The sequence below is a fragment of the Phoca vitulina genome, unplaced genomic scaffold (assembly GCF_004348235.1).
Source record: "Phoca vitulina isolate PV1807 unplaced genomic scaffold, GSC_HSeal_1.0 scaffold2, whole genome shotgun sequence".
NCBI lineage: Eukaryota > Metazoa > Chordata > Mammalia > Carnivora > Phocidae > Phoca > Phoca vitulina.
The window spans coordinates 43,006,743-43,027,802 of NW_022589705.1; the positions used below are offsets into that span (position 1 = coordinate 43,006,743).

The window sequence follows — 21,060 nt, forward strand, 5'->3', positions numbered from 1 at the left end:
AAGCCTGTTGTATATAAGTAGTAAGCTAGGATGAATACTTAGGGACATTAAATGCAATGAGATTTAAAAAACAGAAAGATTGAGAAAGCTGCTGAAAGCTTTATTTTTCATATATCTAGCTCTTATAGAAAGAGTATGATTGAGCACTGATGAAACTGTAGTTTCTGTTGATCCTCATTCTCTCCAATAAACCTCTTAAAACGCTTCCTTCCTTCCACCATCACCACTCCACTCAAACTGCTTCTCTGTAATGTCACTGAGAAATAATCTAGTTGATGGCATGTTTTCAGTCCTTGTTTGACTCCTCTGTAGTGTGAGACACTTGAGAATGCCCCTTTTTGTTAAAACTTTTCTTGGCTTTCATGTTAAAATGTTTTTTTTTTCCTACTTTCCTCAACATATGCAGGTTATGCAGGATATCCAAATTTCTGTCCCTCAGACTCTTTATTCATAATGTCCTATAGTATGATCACACTTAATTCTACTATGAATGATTTCTAAATATGTCTTTTTCCTAATGACTGCATTTATACTCACTTGTTGACCACCTTCTCCTGGTGATGCTACCCATGACTCAAATGCAATACGTTAAAAAGAAAGTAGTTATTATCTCCACCCTTAAACCAAGTCCTCTTTCCAATTTCCCTAGATATAAGTAGTGCTTGTATTTTTGCAGATTATCTAAGTTCAAACAATTAAAAATAATGTCACCCATTCACTCTTGTTTTATACTAAACCCCTCATCTCTTTAAAGACTAACAATTCCCCCTTGACCATGACTCTCTCTCATCTATATTCTTTTATTTTTTTCTATTGACAAACCAGTCTAGTCTGTCATGAGTTCTGGCTAAGATAATAGCTTCTAACTGTATATTCTGCTTTTAAGAATTCTCATTTCAGCACAAGACTGCACAGGAAGACTTAATGCATTCCCCCTTTTACCTTCTCTTTAGCCTTTTTACCTACCTACATTATACTACCTATCACAGTATATCTTTATGATCTGTTTATTTGTATGTCTCCTTACTGTTCTGGGAATTCCTGGAGTTTCTGGGACCATATATGTCCAATTCAGTATCCCTAGTCAACCGTGCAATACTGAAAACATTAAATAAGAAGTTCAATAACTTCTTGGAGAAAGTAATAATTGTATGGATGGATGGACAAATGAATAAAGGAAGCATTTAAAGTACTGCTATTTTCTGGGGCGCCTGGGTGGCTCAGTCGTTAAGCGTCTGCCTTCGGCTCAGGTCATGATCCCGGGGTCCTGGGATCGAGCCCCGCATCGAACTCCTTGCTCTGCGGGAAGCCTGCTTCTCCCTCTCCCACTCCCCCTGCTTGTGTTCCCTCTCTGTCAAATAAAAAAAAATAAATAAATAAAGTACTGCTATTTTCTGATTCTCCTATCTTGGGAAAATTATTAATAGCTCTGGAGCTTGCATTTTTTCAGTATATCCAGGAGATAATAATATGTATTTCAGAAGGTCATTATGAAAATTACATAACATAGTATATGTGAAATCACTTAGCTTATTATCCAATTCATAAGATATGCTAAAAAGAAAAAAAAAAAAGATCTCTTTCCGTATTTTTCAAGAATAGCCCTTATCTACTCTAAAACATCTTTATAGCCTATAGAATCTATTATGGTATTTCTATCCCGTCTATCATGGTTTAAATATTTTGCATATCCTCCATTCTTTATTGTAAACTTATTGAAAGCAAGGAAATATTCTTTTTGTCTTTTAATTTTCTCGTATCCTTGCATAGACAGAATTTATAAGAAAATTTGTTGAGGGAGTTGAAATGGGAATTGACTCAGGATCTGCCTCAAAATAGCAATCTTGAATTCATTTTGAAGTGTGGTTATTTCCCAATAAGATTAGACAAATAGAGAAAATAAGGTACATCTGAGACTCACCTTTTTTTCTGTATTTAAATATAAAGTGGAGTTGAATTAGTAGTGCTATTGGTGATTTGCTTATTATAGCTGTCTGCCCATTAATAGCTAACTGGGATGACTAACTCATTTCACAAGAGTCACTGAGCATTTGTTAGGTGGTGGTGACTTTCAGCCGTTACTGAAGATGAAAGACAAATGTTTCCCATGATTTGTAAGAATATTTGGGGTTTGGCAAAATCAAAAGTATACTTTGTTGAAATGGTTTCCTTTAATTATTGGACCAATGTATGTTTCAAAGGAAAATTAATACATTCATTTACTTATGACTCAAAGGATGCCACTTTAAAATCTATTAGGTCTCCATAAAGTACTATATTTATTTTATAAATCATCTTTTTTTTTTCTTCTGTACTAGTACGTGAAAAATAAAGTAGGGCTTTAAAGAACTGCTCAGTGCTAATTTGAAATCCTGAAAACATGCATATGATAAACTGATGCTTTACAGAAAGCAAAGAGAAAAATACGATAGCTTCTTTCAAGGGTTCATAATTAGAGACCAATTAGAGAGAGAAAAAAAGATGTGTGTGTACATACAGTCTGACATATGTAAAGTCCCTTTGATTCAGAAGACAGTCATAGATTAAGGAGCTCAGGAAACAAGCAAGCCAGGAAACAATAGCCCCATGTGCTCAGTATTGATTGGAAAGACAATTGTGAAATATTGGTAACAGAATAAAAGCTGAGGAGAGTGTGGCTGTATTTCAAACATGATTTTTACAAGGCAGTTTGTGCTTAACTAACTTGCTGGGCTGCTTGAAAATAAGGCAGTGTGAAAGATAAGAAAAGTGGGCACAGTACACTCCGATTTTCATAAAAAAATTTGACAGCTTCATGTAAGAGATTAATGGCTAAGGTAGACATAGAATCATAGAATAAAAGGTAAGGAGTTCCTTACATAAGAAACCAGTTCAAGAGTTAAACAGAGTCTTTGAGGATGAAAATATGTGAAATACAAAGAATTTCAAGTGTAGTAACCCTTACAATGTTAAGGGGCACTTAATTTTATATTTCTAATTTTAAAAAGCATTCAATGTCCATTCTTTTCTTTCTCTAATTTATTATTGCCATATATTTATTATGTATAATTATGTTCCCCCAATACATATTATGTTAATTACAAATTATACTAAAAGCAATTACTAGTAGGTTCAGCAAGAAAATACAGATAAATTTAAGGACAGTGAATGACATGGTTGTTTTTTGCTAAGAAGTGGAAGACTTACTGTCCCAAACTAGGAACTCTGAACTAAATGACATAAATAATAGTAATATTTAACCAAGAACATGTTTGTAGATCATCAAATAAAATTTTAAAAACCTATTTTTGTGTTTGTAAGGATAATAATTAAAAATGTCATATTGTTCTGATCAAATGAAAACCAAATGAGTAAGGTTTTCCAATGTTTAGACAAAATATTTGTTCATTTATCAAGTACAGTTTCTTTATGACTACTTCTCACCCACTTTTTATTTAACCTGGCCCCTGAGTTTTTCTCACATGCTCCAGAAATTTAAGAAAGAAAATATCACCATGAGTGGCTTCCATTTGTTTTGCTGAGACAAATAACATTTCTACTTTCAGTTCATGAAAGCTAGAATTTTTTATTACTCTTATTTTTATAGTACAATGGATAAGCAGTAAACCCTGTAGACAGTGGGCATGCCCATTTGTTCCAAATGACATATTCTATTTTGAACCATAGAGGAAATCCAGAGATTTCTGTGTGTGTTTCAATTTAGGATAACCAAGAGCAAAGGAATTAAAATACAACAGGAGTAAGGTGAACATCGGTCCTACCTCTTGTACTAAGCCCTGACCTTATTCCCTGACCTGTTCCCACCCCATTCCTGTTTCTGGCAGTTTGTGATTTCTCCTCTTTTATGCACCATTCACACTGTATTTTATTTAAGGTTCTCATAGTATCCAAAACACACGTACACACAATTTTTGTTGTTGTTGTTTAAAGCACTATGTGACAGCGCACTCATTTCTGCGCCTCACAATGAATAAGTCAGCCAGGGTCATTTATAGTTTAGCAGGGTCAATAAATGGTTTAAACAAGCAGTTTTACAGTGTGGATTAATAAAGCAAGATAATTAATGTGCTGGGGGCAATGCAAGCTTTAAGAGAGTTCCATTAAACTTGTCTAAGGGCTGGAATAGAGATGTCAGGAAGAACTTCCCAAAGAAATAACATCTAAGGTTCGGTGTTAGATCTTGTCCCCTGGGACATTTCAGTTAATCCTCATAAAATAGCCCTTTCAAATATGTATTACTATCCCGATTTTAAAGAATCAAATGTGAAGGTTTAAAAAAATTGAATAGTGCCCAAATGTCCAAGGCTAGTAAATGTCAGGAAGAATTGTGATTCAACCCTATGTTGTTCTAAATTTAAGGCACAATGATCCTTGGAGAAACCACATTAGCATTTCACCAGATTCCAGGTCACCTGTTTTTAGAGAACAGTATAGTGGTGGTTTTCTTCTTTGCTCTCCAGGTTTACTTTTTAGAGTGTTTTGAGGAAGTAATGGCAAAATCACAGAATTCTGACCTTGAGAAATGATTTATTCATGGAGATAAGAAAATATGCAACAATCCAGTAAGGAAAGGTCCAGCCAAAAATTTATGGCTGAAATTTCAGCTTTGCATAAGTCACAGTGGAATTTTACATCCCTTGGAGGTACTTGCTTTTCTGAGCCAGCCAGGCACTGAGATATGACGGGTCCAGCTGTCCACTAGACACTACTGCTGGATGGATTCTCAAGCAAGAAATACATTGATATTTGGGGAGGTTCTGGTACTTTCTTTAGGAAAGAGTTCAGATGAAATGAATATAAATTATATGTTAGTTACATATTCAAATTTTGCCATCATTTACTATTCTTGTAATTATAAATATTCATTTTCATTTCTTATTTATTTTAGCCCCAAAGGTCTTTTCTCTCTCTTTCTCTCTCTCTTTCTCTCTCTCTCTCTCTCTCCCCCCCCCCGCATACACACACACACACACACACACACACACTTGAAACACACACATACCTCTTACAGCAGCAAAGGTTTAAGAATAACAAAAGAGTTGATCACAGAGAAAAGGTTAAGTATATTTAGATTTCTCAAAAGGAAAAGAAATCCAAGAGATTACCAACACATATATTTAAAAATATTGAGTAAACAACAGCAACAAAAAATTAATCAAGCTTATGGAATTTACCAAAATTAAGACATTATTATTAGTATTAAGAGACAGGATATTTTTAGTTTACTGATACATGCATGGGCAATTATAATACAGCCTGTCTTAGCGAAGTTTTGTTTTTGACATATTTCTAGCAATTTTAAACATAGAATTAACACAGAAGGAAGAGAAAAGACTTTTTAAAGCAACTATACTTGAAACAAATATTCTTTATAAAGAATGTCTTGAGACACTACAGCTGATCTTTAACTAATATTCAATAATTCTCACACAAATTCTGTTTCCCCTAACCCTGTGTAGACAGAAGTTGGAGGTTAAAAGGGAGAAAAATTAGAGGCAAGTATGCCGACAGCTTTTTTTTTTTTTAAAAAGGAGTTAAATGGCTTAAGAGTAAAAAAAAAATTTAAAAAAAGATATAAAATATAACATTCTAGGTACCAGAAGTTTTAAACTGTAGTAAAAATATCCTTAGGGTTTATGATGATTTTCTATTTTTCAAATGAAAAATTAATAAAAAATTTTATGCAAGTGGGGAGGATTTCATGCATACACAAGAGTAGAAACAAATACCCATCACCCAGCTTCAATGATTATCAAGATTTTACCGCCTTTATCTGTTTTCTTTTCCTTTTTCTTATTTTCTTAGCTGAAGCTGATTTAATTTAAAGCAAATCATAGACATCGTATCATTTTGTTCCTCTTTATTTCAGCATACATCTGTTTAAAAAAATGGACATCATGCCATTATCACATCTAAAAAAATAAATAGTAATTATTTGGTATTGTCTTTTATCTGGTTCATAACCAAGTTTTCCTAGTTGGTTCACCAATGTCTTGTTTAGTTGGTTTGTTGAATCAGGATCCAAACAAGGTCTACACAAGGGATTTGAGTGTCATGTCACAGCAATTAAGTCACAATTCCCAATTTGCTTCCAACATATCTACAGAAAGATCTAATAATTATACACCAATAGAACATTAGGAATTATACCAGATCTACATCACTCCAGTGGAGTTAAGGCTTTGAGTGGTGTCACGGTAACAGGACTCTTTCCATTCTTTTAGTGTTATTTAAGAAAACAAGGTTTCTCAGAATTGATTCTAGACCCTGTTTCATGTAAGCAAATAGTACGCAAATAGTATGCTCATTTGAACAAGAAAGTTTGTTCATATATCTAAATAAATCCACCTCATTAAGACATCCATTATTAACTATGTAAAGTAAAAAAAGAAGTTTAAAAATATGTATATTTTTATATATTATATATATATAATTTGATCAATTATACACTATTAACAATTGTGAAAATAAATTCATCCAGAATATTTTTTGCACTTAGATTCTTACAGTCACAAGAACTTTTTATAGCCACTTTTTATATGTTCAGTTTTATTGCAGAGAAGATAAGGTATCAAAATAAAATAAAATAAATTTAAAAAATTGGTTTAGGATCAAATTAAATAGCAGAAGTAGTATGGAAATATGAGTTTGAGAATAAAAAGAAACAATATAGCATTTCTTTTAAAATAGAACTTATTCATTTTTTTAAATGGATGATAGTAATATCAAATCACTATGTTATTTAGATTTCCTTGGACACATTTAAAAGTGAGAAGTAACAAGTTTATTATAAAGTAGCCGTATTTATGACAACCAGAAATTATAATTTTTTGCAAAGACATCAGATTATGTTAAAAATTTTAGATGGCAATTTAAAAAAGTGAAAAAGTTTACATAGGATAGACAATCATTTTATGGACCATAAAAACAAAAAAAAAAACCAGTTGGTAACCTTTTTTTCATCTCACTGAGTTTGGGAACATCATTGTGCTCATATAATCTCCAAATAGAGATTCATATAACTGTGTTCTAGAGTTATGAGGAAAGTTAACTCATAAAACAGTGTAATAGTTATAAAATATTTACAGTTATATTTTGCTTTATAACTTTATAAATCTATCTACCATGCACAGTCTCATTTGATCTTATAGCAAAATTGGAGTTCTTAGTACAGGTGGTACTGTTTCCATTTTGCAAATAAATAAGGCTTTAATAGAGGTTGAATTACTTGCCCAAAACAATAGCTAGTAAACCAGGGAGCTGGTTTCTAAACATAAGTGTTCTGTCTCAAAATAATTAAAATATATATATAACATCAAAGCTCTCTTTTTCTGTATGTTCTGCTTATAAAATGGAGAAGTAGAAAGAAAAAAAAAGCCTTTCTGGAAGTTCAAAGATGGTAAAATAGGAGAAGTACTTTAAGGTTTGACTCCTTTATCTGTAAAATTATTTCTTGTGATCCCGCCCTTTTGTGATTTGGGGATTATGTGACTACGTAGATAAATAACGTTTTGCTGTATCAAGCCAGACTCTACAAATGCCACTTTTTCCCTTCTTTCTCTTATGCTTCATATCACAGGGTCTTTTTGTTGGTGGTGATGGTGGTAGTAGTTTGTTTTGTTTTTAAACAAAGCTAACCACAGGAAGGTTACTCTTACACACTTACCACATAATTGTCTCCATCCTGAACACCTTAAACAAACTAATATGATCATCATAACAATATTGTCAGATGAGTAATTTTACTAACCCCCTTTTATAGTTGAGAAAATTGAGGTAAATTAATTTGTTTGACATTCCACAGCTAGTACACAAGAAAGCTGGCATTTGAACTCCAACATAAACTATAATTAATTACTACACTATGCTTCCTCTCAAGGACGAATAATTTGTCCATGTGATCTAGCAAAGACTTAGATTTCAGACTACTTTTTAAGATCTTTTGAGGAAATATAATCAGTTTAAATTTGTTTGCAGGAAGCAGATGGAAAAAAAAAGCAACTACTTTTTTTTTTTCCCCTCTGGGGCACATTTCCTAATTTATATTTTAAGGCATAGCTCATACTGAAATATGGTTTAGTCAATTTTCTCAAGAGAGGACAGATAAATATGGATTAATGGCTACTTTAGTTAATGATTGCAAGGCTGGCTTTAATTAATTGTGCTATGTAGCCATTCTTTATTCATAAAATAAAATCTGTGCTCGGAATATTTTTATTAGGAAAAAAATGCAAGAAGAAAGATCCAACAGTGACCAGAAGAATGTTTAAAGACCAACACAAGCAGAGAGAAAGAGAGAGAGAGAGAAAGAATAATTTTTACAATTCTTTTTGTTTTCTAAATTTGTGTGTTCACTGATGCTGTAAAGAAGCATGTACTTAATTCGTTTGACAAAAGAAATAAGTTTAGAACTTTTCTGTATATCCATTTGGTATACTTCTTATTTTATCATCTGTATTTATGTGCAAATAGAATACTTTCTAAATAAACAGAAAGATGGTTGATGGAAGGGAGTAGAATTGCTGATATTGTTTTTAATATAGAATTCCATTTTATTTTTCCTCTTGTTTTGAGAATGAGGTGTCTGTACCTGGCTCCATCCCAAAGAGGATGTAATAGAGAGGTTTGCTGAGACCCTAGAGTTTTATCTCAGTCACTTCTCTAGGCCTGATTGCATTCTCCCTCTCTGATACTGCTATTTTAAACATCTCCTGCATGCATTTTGAATATAGTGTTCATTCCCTTTATAGCTGCTGAGGTGAAAGTCCAACTTCTCCAGGAAGCAGCTGCTGGGGAGACAGTACTGGAGACAAATTCTCCCCACAGCGGTTCAGAGCACCTGCCAGTTAACAGAAAATTTGAAGTCCTTCCAGATCCAAATATCTCACATTCAAGTCCATGTGGGAGAAAGCAAGCTGGTTTAGTTGAATTCAAAAACTAAAAAAGTAGAAAAGACAAAGAAATTTCCAATTTCATTCATGATTAAAGCCATTTGAGCAAAGCTAGTCCTAAAGGAACTTTTCAAATATGTAACACCTCTTCCTGTTTATATTCTCTGCCTCATTCATCAAATCCTGCTTTCGTGGGCACCTGGGTGGCTCAGTCTGTTGAGCTTCCAACTCTTGGTTTCGACTCAGGTCATGATCTCAGGTCCTGAGATGGAGCCTGGCCTCAGGTTCCATCCTCAGTGGGGAGACTTCTTGAGATTCTCTCCCTCTCCTGCTGCCCCTCTCCCGGCTTGTGCGTCCATGCTTGCTCTCTCAAATAAATAAATAAATCTTTTTAAAAAATTCTGTGTGGGGTGCCTGGATGACTCAGTTGATTGTGTCTTCCTTCAGCTCAGGTCATGATCCCAGGGTCCTTGGATTAAGTCCCGCATCGGGCTCCCTGCTCAGCGGGGAGTCTCCTTCTCCCTCTACACCTTCTCCCTGCTCTCTTTTTCTCTCTCTCTCTCTCTCACACACACAAGTAGATAAATAAAATCTTAAAAAAAATCCTGGGTGCACCTGGGTGGCTCAGTTAGTTAAGCTACTGCCTTTGGCTCAGGTCATGATCCTGGAGTCCTGCGATTGAGTCCCACATTGGACTTCCTGCTCAGCAGGGAGTCTGCTTCTCCCTCTGACCCTCCCCCCTCTCATGCTCTCTCTCTCTCATTCTCTCTTCTCAAATAAATAAATAAAATCTTTAAAAAAAAATCTTGCATTTGTGCATTCACTATTCTTCATGCAGGCATAGTAAGACCTACCTACCTCTCAAAATGCTTTTGTTAGTTTTAGATGAGATCATATATATATATATATTTTTAAAGATTTTATTTATTTGACAGAGAGAGACACAGCGAGAGAGGGAACACAAGCAGGGGGAGTGGGAGAGGGAGAAGCAGGCTTCCCGCCGAGCAGGGAGCCCGATGCGGGGCTTGATCCCAGGACCCTGGGATCATGACCTGAGCCGAAGGCAGATGCTTAACAACTGAGCCACCCAGGCGCCCCGATGAGATCATATATTAAAACAGTTTCTATACCTCTTAACCCATAGTCATCATTCAGCAAGTGGGATTTATTATTATTATTAAAAGATGATAATTAGACCTCAGTAAGGACTTCCCTATTTTCTTTAGTTATAATGTACAGGCTCTTTTTCACTCTATCCATACTTATTTTATGTAATATGTTAATTTATATGTTGAGTGATTTACAAACAATGTCGAAGAACTCTAAATGTATAAACATTTCTTAGCACTGACCCTTCAAAACACAGACATATATGTTTACATGGAAGCCTGACTTAAATGAGTCAATGGAAAGAATAAGATAAAGTGGTATTATAGAAAAGCATGGTTTAATTATAAGTTAAAATAATTGATGTTAATGTTTGGAATTTGGTGATTAATCCAAAATCAAATGTTAATGATTTTCTAGGCATTGAAAATGTTGGATTATAAATGTGTTTTTAAATATAAACTTTAAAATAATCTAAATAGTGCATTAAAATAACACTAAAAGGTATGAGTTTGCACTCTCACTTGATCATACTAAAGTTCCCATCTTTTAGGAATTAGGTATAGTTTTATATAAAACTCAAAAAATATTATTTTCAGGTTTTCCCCCTCTGATTTACAATATTAAAAATATATAAGTAGTTTGAGAATTTGGTCTTATAATTAGATAGTAGCTGATAAATTCCAATCTCTTATCCAAGGTATTTTTAATATAGCTGTATTAATGAAAAAAAGTGCTAGAATGAAATATATAGAAAAGACATGTATTTCTCTTGCAAAATAAGAAATCAATGTTATTTGGTATTTTGTTTTTCTTTTTTGCTACTATTAGTAAAATATGCCCAACATGACATAATTTTCATTCTAAAAATAAATGTACATGTGTTATAAATATTACTTAGGTAATATTAATTAGGTAATAATTGCCTGGAGATTAATGAAATTACTTCATAATAAAGTTTTTTCCACGCATTACAAATTTGAATAAGGAAGTCATCTGTAAGTTACTTACCCTCTCTATACCTCACTTTCTCCTTTGCAAAATGGGCATTATGATAGTACTTGACAGTAGCTATTTTAAAAGTTCTTTGTAAGGAAATGTACACAGTGGGCTTACAACAATATCTGGCAGGAGTAATATTAATATGTTATTATAGATAACATGCAATATTACCGAACCATTACCTGCAGAAGTGCATTTTCACTTACATATCTCTTAAAAATATTTAAAAGTATAATCCTCATCATCTATAGGGGTGAGTACTTCACTAAATGACTAAAACTCATTGGACAAATTGCTGATTTTGTGAATTTCCCTTGGCAAAATCTCACACTGTGTGCACATGCCAAAATAGAAAGATAATATGATTTGTTTTTGCCCCAAAGCACTTTCTACTATAGTAGTAGTAAAGGAGATCTGGAAATATTAAATCAACCTAATGTTGTATATAATATTACTATCTAGCAAACTTAATATGTATTATATAATTTACATATTATATATGTATATATGTATACACATGTCTATTCATATCCATATCTGTGATATAGTATCTAGTGAATAACTATCATCAAAGACATTAAGAAGAGAGTGCCTTAAAAACAAAGGCAAGTAGGAGGGGGGATAGAGTTTGCTCTGGTTTGTTTAATCTCTGCTTTACTTCCCTTACTTCATTTTGGCCTGGAAGCCAGGATATCAAAACTCTTTATATGAGGAATTAGCATGGTGATTGTATGGGGTCGTGAATTTTTCATTTTTTTCTTTACACTTCTGAAAGCTCTCCTGTCAAATTTAGAATTTTGTGATACAATGAAAAGACAGTTGTGAAGGTAGCTGGCCAGCTCCTTCACAGGAATATCATTTTCACATGGTTTAGCTTTGAAGCCAAGGGAAATAGCACTTTTCTTCTTTTATTAATTAGTACCTTTAATAGGAGCTTTCATTCATCAACAAGTCTTATGAAAAGCTGGTCTCTTTCCATAAAGCTGAATAAATCCTGCTGTGTGGAGTACTGGTAATGGTGCTAAGGCTTATGCTTTTGGAATGTGTTATAGAGAATTCGAGATATGAAAGAAAAAAGTCAATCCTCAGCAGCCATAGGCTTTTTATTTTTCTTAACAGAACTTTAAAAAATAATAAATAGCCCAAAATATGTTAATTTCCACCAAATTTTCTGATATCCACCTTTCAGATTTAATCATCACAGGAGGTATTATTACAGAGTCTGTTAGAATTATTCCAACATCATTTTGATCAACTAGAGGTTCACCAAATGGGACTTTATACCCCTCCAGATCAGGACCTGCCTAATAGTGTGCAGTAGTGTCATTTATAAAGGAACTCCTTGAAAGAGTTCAAAAACATCAATGCCATTCTTATTAGAAAAGCACTAACTATCTTAAGCCCGGGTTTATATAATTAACAGCGATGAAACAAAATTAAGTATTCAGGTTATTTTCTATACATTTTCCAGCAACCAGATGTTTGGAACTATGTTTACAAAACATCCAGATGATTGACTTAAAATTTATGTATTTGTCATGATATTTGGCATGGTGTTAACACAGCTTCTGGGGGAAAAATGTATTTTTAGAACTGCTTCACTCATCTTCCAATGAAGTAGGTAGTCTAGCAGATTTTTTAAGTGGAAAAGAAAAGAAAAAAAAACACTTTCAAGAAAAGCCATGCCATACTCAATTAAAGGATGTATTCATTATCGAACAGTTTTTATTCAGATTATTTCATTATTTGTACTTCAAAGAGATCCTAAGATCACTAACTGTTAAAATGTTTCATTTTGTAGTCCAGAGGGGGAAAAAGATCCGAGTTTGTGACCCAAGAATTGTTGCTCCATCCTGCCCCCATTAATGATCTATTTTTACCTCACCAGACTCTCCTTCACTCATTAATTCCTCCATCCTACAGTGGTACAATCCCTCACCCTTGCTTCTGACTCTAGGAATGTGTAACATAATCTGTCACCAACTGGCTTCGTTCAAGATACAAACTCTCAGTACCTTTGTTTCTCCATTATTAAAATGAAGATAATAGTATCTGACTTTTATAGGGTTATGTGAAGATTAAATAGGATAATAATTGTAAGTGCCTAACAAATTGTAAGTGCCTAGCACACTCAGCAGAATATTCAATGGTTTAAAGTGGTTCCCAAAGTATAGGGTCAAATGTAGTTCTTTCTTATTTCAAGAAGTTATGAGCCCAGCTCACCTCTGCCCCATACCTACCACTTTGCTTTCTTCACGGAGCTTGGTTCCCGCCCACTGTCTCAGATTGCTTAGTTCATCCTCGTATCATACATCAGTCACTGTTTGTACGACAGATATTTGCATTTAATTTTATGTTATCATATGTTAATGTGGGCATGACTTTGCTTTCCCAATGAGGTTGCACTTTGGAAAATTTTGATTTACTTTACCATATTATTCCTTCTTCTAAAACTATCTTAATTTTTGCCTTCATTCATCCATCCAACAAATATTTATATTTATTATTTATATTTATTTTCAATTATATGTGGGCCCCTGGAATACACAGAAGTGATCAAATAGAGGATGGTCCAGAATGTTACTTCTAGCAAGGAGAGACAGAAAATAACCCATCAACTAAACAGATAATGCATTTCATGGGAGTGTGGCAGTGGTGTTATTTTTGCTATTTAATACATTAGGAACTTCAGTAAAGGAAGATAGTGAATCAGCTATGCAGATCTCTGGGGGAAGAGAGGTCCAGGCAGAAAAAAACAGCAAATGCAAACTTCCTAGGGCAAGAGCATGCAGGACTTGGAAGCACAGCTAGAGGACCGCAGTCTAGACCAGAATCAACTGGAGAAGAGTGGCAGCTGGGAAGGTCAGAAAGACATCAAGGGAAGATTACATAAGCTCTTTGACCACTTTCAGGATTAGAATTTTTCTTATGAGTGAAATAGGAAATGAAATAGGAAGGCGTGTTGATGATCTGACTTAAACTCTGTTTATTGTAGAGAAAATAAACTATGCTATAGATGTCAAGGGGGCAGAAACCAGAAACTCTGAGGCAATTGTAATAATCCAATTATAATAACAATTTAATTATTATAATTTCACTTCCTATTCTGCATGATGGCTATTCATGAATATACTCTATCATCCTTCCTGAATTATGAACTTTGTATGGGCCAGGATTCCAACATATTTATATTTTTAGGCATTAGAATTCTGAAACCCAGAAAAATATTTTTTGGTGCCTGAAGAGTGCAAAACTAAATTATCACCACTTCTCATACTTTCACCCCTCCCCACACACCTGCCCTCCTCTGCCATACCCTGAATATCTTCCTTCCTTCCAGAATTCCTTCTTAATACATTATATAGATGTTAGGCAATATCTCTTTCTCTTGTAAAGGAAAAAAAAAAAAAAAACACAAAACTAGGGTGGATATGAAGAACGCAGAGGAAGTAGAAAGGTAGGAGATGTAGTCCTTACGATTAAGGAAACTTATGTGCGTGTTTGACCTTTTTCATGTATTTGATATAATCATCTCATGGTTCACCTTAAAACTGTATGTCTCTATATAAGCATCTTATGATTTTATGGAATAGAAAGCCATTCCTAGATCTTGCTATTCCCAATTTGTAAAATTCCATTATGGTAATTTGAGTTATTTAAATTGTAACTCAATAGTGTAATTGAGAATAATGCTACAGAAATCCAAGGAAGTAATAGAAAAAATTTTGTTTTTGTTTTTGTTTTTTGGTTGAGTCTCATTCAAGGGTCTTCCTAATGTATGTCTTGAAAAGCTTTGGATCAGGACCAATAACAATTGTGAAATACACTCATCCAAGCAAGGAGACATGAAAAGCTCCTGTTCATTTTTCACAGGGAAGAAGTTAAATTCTGTTCTTCCCTGATGATCCCTAATATACCAGAACAGAGGAATATTGCTTATGCTAAGACCAGGAGTTGTAACCCCGATTTGGTCTATGAAAGCTCTAGTATCTAGAGGCTAGTTAATCTGTGGTCTTCCTGATACCTCCCCAAATAAAGGTAAAGCCGTTCCTGCCTGAAGGGAAAGGAGAATGCCCGGCAGAGTGTTCTAAATCAAATTTTCATGGTAAAACATGCATTAATAATTAATTTTCTGCTTCCTTTAGAATAGGACAGGTTAAACAGTTGGTCACATTTAGTAAATAAGAAATTACTTGCGGTAATTTCTGCAACATTCTGATCATCTTTCCATTTCTGAAACCTATTTTAAAAGTCTTTGATCTACATTATGGAGGAAAGGACACTGAACATAGAAATATAAGACTTAATTATGAATTCCACTTTGTCACTCACTAAATAGTGTGGCTTGGGCAAGTCATTTAACCTAAACATTCCATTTATTTTCTAGTGATGAATTGGGCATAGCAATCCATACACCAGAGGGTTGTAATGAGCACCAGATAGGATAATGTGTGAAGGCCATGAATTTAGAGGTCACACAATAAACACTTGATGAACCCATATATTACATACAAGCACTGTAATGGCCAGAGTCCTAGTAGTGGTGATTCAGTGTTCTATCCTATACCAGTAGACACGTGATCTTGTGAAATGGGAAATATGTCCCCTCTATCTTCTTTCTGCATATCATTAAGAATGACAATATACCATAATTGTTTAATTATATCATTAGAGTGGGTTTTATTTTCTTCATTAATTACATAAGGAAAAGCTTTTCAATTAACAATGACCTTTATGACTTTACTAGTTTGGATTCTGTAGATGGTGAAGCTGACTGCAAATTAGATTCTGCAGTGTACCTTGTTCCTTATTTTTTCACCCACTGATTAGTTTTATACAGTTGGCAGCAGCCTACCCTGTTGCATTCAGTTTGCAATTTTGTAGCAATCGCAAACACTGTGTTCAATCCCCCAAGGTGTTCTGTAGAAATGCTGTCAAACTATTTCGATGTATGTGTATTTTCATTCTGTAGCTGTGCTTTGTACTCATTTAAGAAAACTAGTCTTTAATTTGTATCAGAACATTTTCAAGATGAAACATAGAATTCCAGGCCTCAGCAAAATCACTGACATATGACCACAGCCTTCTTCTGTTCTAAATCATGATGTCTGACTTCTCTTGGATACAAAGCTATATTTTTGAATCTTGTTATAAAATACAACTTCGAATAAATGGCTTCAAAATTGGCCTTAAAATCTACTAATTGTCATCACCCTTTCTATTATCATCTGGCTTTAGTTTACCTTTCCAATTTCATCTCTCACCCCTCCCACCCTATACTCCATGCTTGTTTGTCCTTGAAATGTTTGGCTTTCTCCCTCACACTTTTCTCTGGTGTTACTCACATATGGCCCCTCTGTCTAAATGTCATGTCTCCCACTCCTTGCCTCTTTAGTCAAGACATTTCCTATTCCTTAAAGCCTATTCTATAGCCCCCAAGCCCCTTCTGAGTCAAGTAGCTCTTTTTTTGTACCTTGTGCCTGATTTAATCAAATAATCTTTCTGTCTAGTATTGATTGGTTTGCTTGATTGTCTTCCTTACTGGACTAAAAGTTTTGGAGAGCAAGGGCACTACCATTTTTAAATCCATAAATAGTAGAAGCTTCATAAATGTTTGTTGGATAAATGAATGCTTCCTGGAAAGACTATTGGTAGGCTTATTGAAAAGACAGCAAGTATTTGCTACTAAACGTACTATATAAGCCTTGTCTTCTTCACTTGCAACGGCAATATTATCAGTAAAATGCCCTTTATAATTTCAGTGTACAGGCTTGCCACTCTTTAAATGCATAATTTAAAAAATAAACACGATATGGTACTATTCTATGCTTTCTATCTAGTATCTAGTACATTATAGTGGAATTGGATTTGGTTAAAACAGGCTAACTCGTTTATTCAGATTTCTTAAGTTTTTAGTTTTTTTTTCCTTAATTTTTTACCAAGTGCTTTTTTTAAATTTTATTTTATTATGTTATATCACCATACATTACATCATTAGTTTTTGATGTAGTGTTCCATGATTCATTGTTTGCGTATAACACCCAGTGCTCCATTCAATATGTGCCCTCTTTTATACCCATCACCAGGCTAACCCATCCCCCCACCCACCTCCCCCCTAGAGCTCTGTTTCTCAGAGTCCATAGTCTCTCATGGTTTGTCTCCCCCTCCAATTTCCCCCCCTTCATTAATAATGTATCAGTATTTATTTACTAATTGTGGTAAATGTATCATAATGTACTAATATATGATGTTTAATAATGTGGGCAATTTGGTGAGAAGATATATGGGAACCATGTAATATTTTCTCAAATTTTCTATGAATCTAAAGTGTTTTAAAGTTGATAAAACTATTTAAACAAAACAAAAGAACATGCATTAATTGGCCAGAGGACTGCCATAACCTGCATGTTGGTGGTAGGTCAGGGACGTTATCTTTTCCACCCTAGGAGATCTCCCATTCTTTCAGATCTCTACAAATGTTGTCTTTCTTCAAATCCATGACATACCTTTGCACATCAAAGAGTTCTGGAGGAAAAGACTGTATATTTGGTGCATTCCAAGGTAGAATTAGATGTTTGGACATCCATCCTATATGAGTAATAATTCTACCAACCTGTATTTGGTTTTCTGGACCTGATGCAGTGTGTTGTTTATTTATTAATAAAAATTAAAAATATATTATTTATTTATTAATAAAAGCATAATGCTTTTATTAATAAAAGCATTAATTAAACATCAAAAAAACCCAGAAAAAAAACAGGCTAACTTGTGGACCTTTTCTACTTCTTATAATTTCAAAGAAAAAATGTTTTAATGTTGAAATTATTATTTGAAGGAATTTAGCTTTATTGAAATTTACTGGTCATCCAGACAGAACAAAAAAGGATTTTTGACTGGCTTCGAGTTAAAACACACACACACATTTAAAACAAAACAAAACTGTATGCAGGCATTGTTTCACATTTGCATCAGGAATGGAAGATGTACCAGTGTGTTCATATGTTCATATTTTCTGCATTTATGTCTGATGTTTGCATTTGGTGCAGCGCTATAATTCAGCATATGGAAATGTACTCAGAACAAAGATAATATTGTCTTTCATTTTCATTTTGATTAATAGTGTCTGTCTCTGGTAATTTGTAGGTGTTATTTGGAAGATGGAGCTTCAAAGGGTGCCTGGCTGAACCGGTCAAGTATTATTTTTGCGGGAGGTGATAAGTGGTCAGTGGATCCTCGAGTTTCAATTTCAACATTGAATAAAAGGGACTACAGCCTCCAGATACAGAATGTAGATGTGACGGACGATGGCCCATACACGTGTTCTGTTCAGACTCAACATACACCAAGAACAATGCAGGTGCATCTAACTGTGCAAGGTATGCATTTCTATAACTCCTATATTGTGAAGGACTATATTTAACAATGTTCAATATTTAGATATCAAAATGACTCAGGAGTAACTGACAATGTTGAAAGATGCGTAGTCATTGTCTTCAGGGATTTATGTTCCTAGATTCCATTAAGTGCAACGGCTATTATAGACATATAAATCCCCACTTACCAAGATCAAAAATTATCCGTTAACACCACATTATGATTTTTTTGTGTATGCTTCACTTAGTATCTTCCTTTGAGTCACCCCTTCAATACATCTTTGAAAACCCATGATTGATACATTAAAATTGTTTGATAACCCATGATGGATACATTAAAATATTAGAACTTTTTGAAATATCTATAGTAACTCTTTAAAAGTAATCCTCCTGACTTCAACACTCTGCTCAATCCAAATTCTGCTTACTTTGATTCAAGTCACAATGGAAAGAAACAGCCTTCTAGAATTACTTTATTTCAATATGGAGTAATTGGAAAAATATGGTACACAATGCTTTATACTTTGATTTATTTTTGGTAGATTATAAATCATTCTAGCTAACTTACAATCTCCAAGTACAAAGAGAATCATCAAGTTATTTTATTTTTTTGTGCATACTAAAATATAAGAGCATATTTATCCCTGATATAAATACTTTTCAAGAAAAATGCAATTATAATGCTAGTCAAATAGAAAATGCATATTCTTGCCCTTTTACATTATTTCCTTATGCTTTATAGATTAATCATGTGTTGGTTGCATAAAAATATCATGCTGTGGTTCTTAAAATGACATTGCAGCATTTCTAAGTAAAATTAATAAGAAATTATATTATAATGTGGTGCCAGTGAGTGCATGTTTTATTCCTAATAAGAAAGCTGAAGGAGCAAGTTAGCTGTATTATCTTTGAGTTTACCTTTCAAAAATTCAGCTCTAAATATTAATTTAGGTACATGGCTTACATCTGGGATTTTATTAACTTACATCTGGAGCTTTATTTCCTTACATAAAGGTAAGCCTGAAGTCAAATACAGCTTCAGTTATTAGTAAATATCTTTACTTCATGATAAAGTTTAAATGTATTAATTAAATAATTAACTTTAAGGAGGAGAGTGTAAGGTAAACAATAAGCCTGGAAATTTCCCCAGTGGTTTTTCTTATTACAGACCATTGCACACTGTGGTAATGTTCTTTAAAGTCATATGAGAATATAATAAAGTTTTCACCGAAGTCTATCTTTATTGAGAGATTATCCAGAGATTCTAGAGGGCAGGAGTTTGTCCAGCTTCAGAAACTGACATGGGATTACAAGTCAAAAACACATTTCTTCTGTTATCCAAGCCTAATCTTGTTCCCTTGTTTAGTTTTGCGCCCTTTGACTTGAATTTCTAGCTCAAAGACTACAAAAGATTTTTATTACATGAGAAAAAAAGTACACTTAGATAATAATTATATTTGAGTCACTGGAGATATAGACCCTTTGCTTCTTATAGGTTTAAAATGATGTATTTCTGTACAATAAATATACCCCCTTTTTCCTTTTTTCCATTCTGTCTTGTCCCATACTAGGCTTATATTTTTAAACTGGACTATGGATATATGGAGTTATGAGCCCTGCCCAGGCACATGTTTGATTTTCATAAGATGTCTTTATAACTTTATGCTACATAGATGGTTTAACACTGTACAGATTTTTATTTTTTAAAGATTTATTTATTTATTTATTTGAGAGAGAGAATGAGATAGAGAGAGCATGAGAGTGGGGAGGGTCAGAGGGAGAAGCAGACTCCCCGCTGAGCAGGGAGCCCGATGCGGGACTCGATCCCGGGACTCCAGGATCATGACCTGAGCCGAAGGCAGTCGCCCAACCAACTGAGCCACCCAGGTGCCCCTATACAGATTTTTAACACTGTTACATGCTACTATGGCATTCCATTTTGTTGGCCATTTGGTGATGGTGAACTTTTGAACTCCATTTTAGGAAGTGCATTGTAGGAACACATTTATTGTATATTTTATTAGTATAATATTTTGTTCTTCTAGAAAAAAATATTCGTGTTACTGTTTTGAAAGTATGTGTTTGGGTCAAATTAAAAGCTAATAATTTTACAGTATTTATGAACATAATTACTCATTAGAAGTTGATTGACATGTGGGCAGTTTTCCAATTACATTAATAAAGTTCAGGGACTACATTAATAGGCTTGTCAGTCAATTCAAGAACTAAATAAATGTCACAAAAAGTCAACCCCACTTAAGCTACATTTCCTCTTGATGAATGAAAATAAGCTGATGTGCACATCTCTTCAGTCTTTGTATTTCCTAGGTTGTCTGATACTCAGGTATATCTCAATAGTTTTGAAGTGTATGCTCTTTGCCTAACAATTTGTCAAGTCTTTATTCACCAAGATAAAGAAACTTAGCAACTGAGAGAAGACTGTATTAATCACTGATGTCAAACACACACATTGGTAATAAAAACAAAGCTCATCTTTAATTGTTGCAACTATGCACTCAAGGGAGCTATTTAAAAAAAATATCATTTGAGAAAGGGGATAATAGAAGGGATATCTTGCCAACACAGACATTGTGCATGGGAAATTTGTCGGTGCTCTTGATTTCTTAGAGCTATTAGTACCAATGAATGGAACAATAGGGGAGAAAAAATACTGGGAGTAGGAGTTG

General features: G+C 33.9%; 1 protein-coding gene across 1 annotated transcript in view; it reads left to right on the top strand.

Moving 5' to 3' along the window:
- The window catches only part of NEGR1 (neuronal growth regulator 1), an 829,063-nt gene that overhangs the window by 324,585 nt on the left and 483,418 nt on the right, over window positions 1-21,060 (top strand). The window contains exon 2 of the mRNA XM_032426096.1: window positions 18,144-18,376. Within this exon, the coding sequence (XP_032281987.1) occupies window positions 18,144-18,376 (233 nt within the window). The remainder of the gene's footprint in view (window positions 1-18,143; window positions 18,377-21,060) is intronic.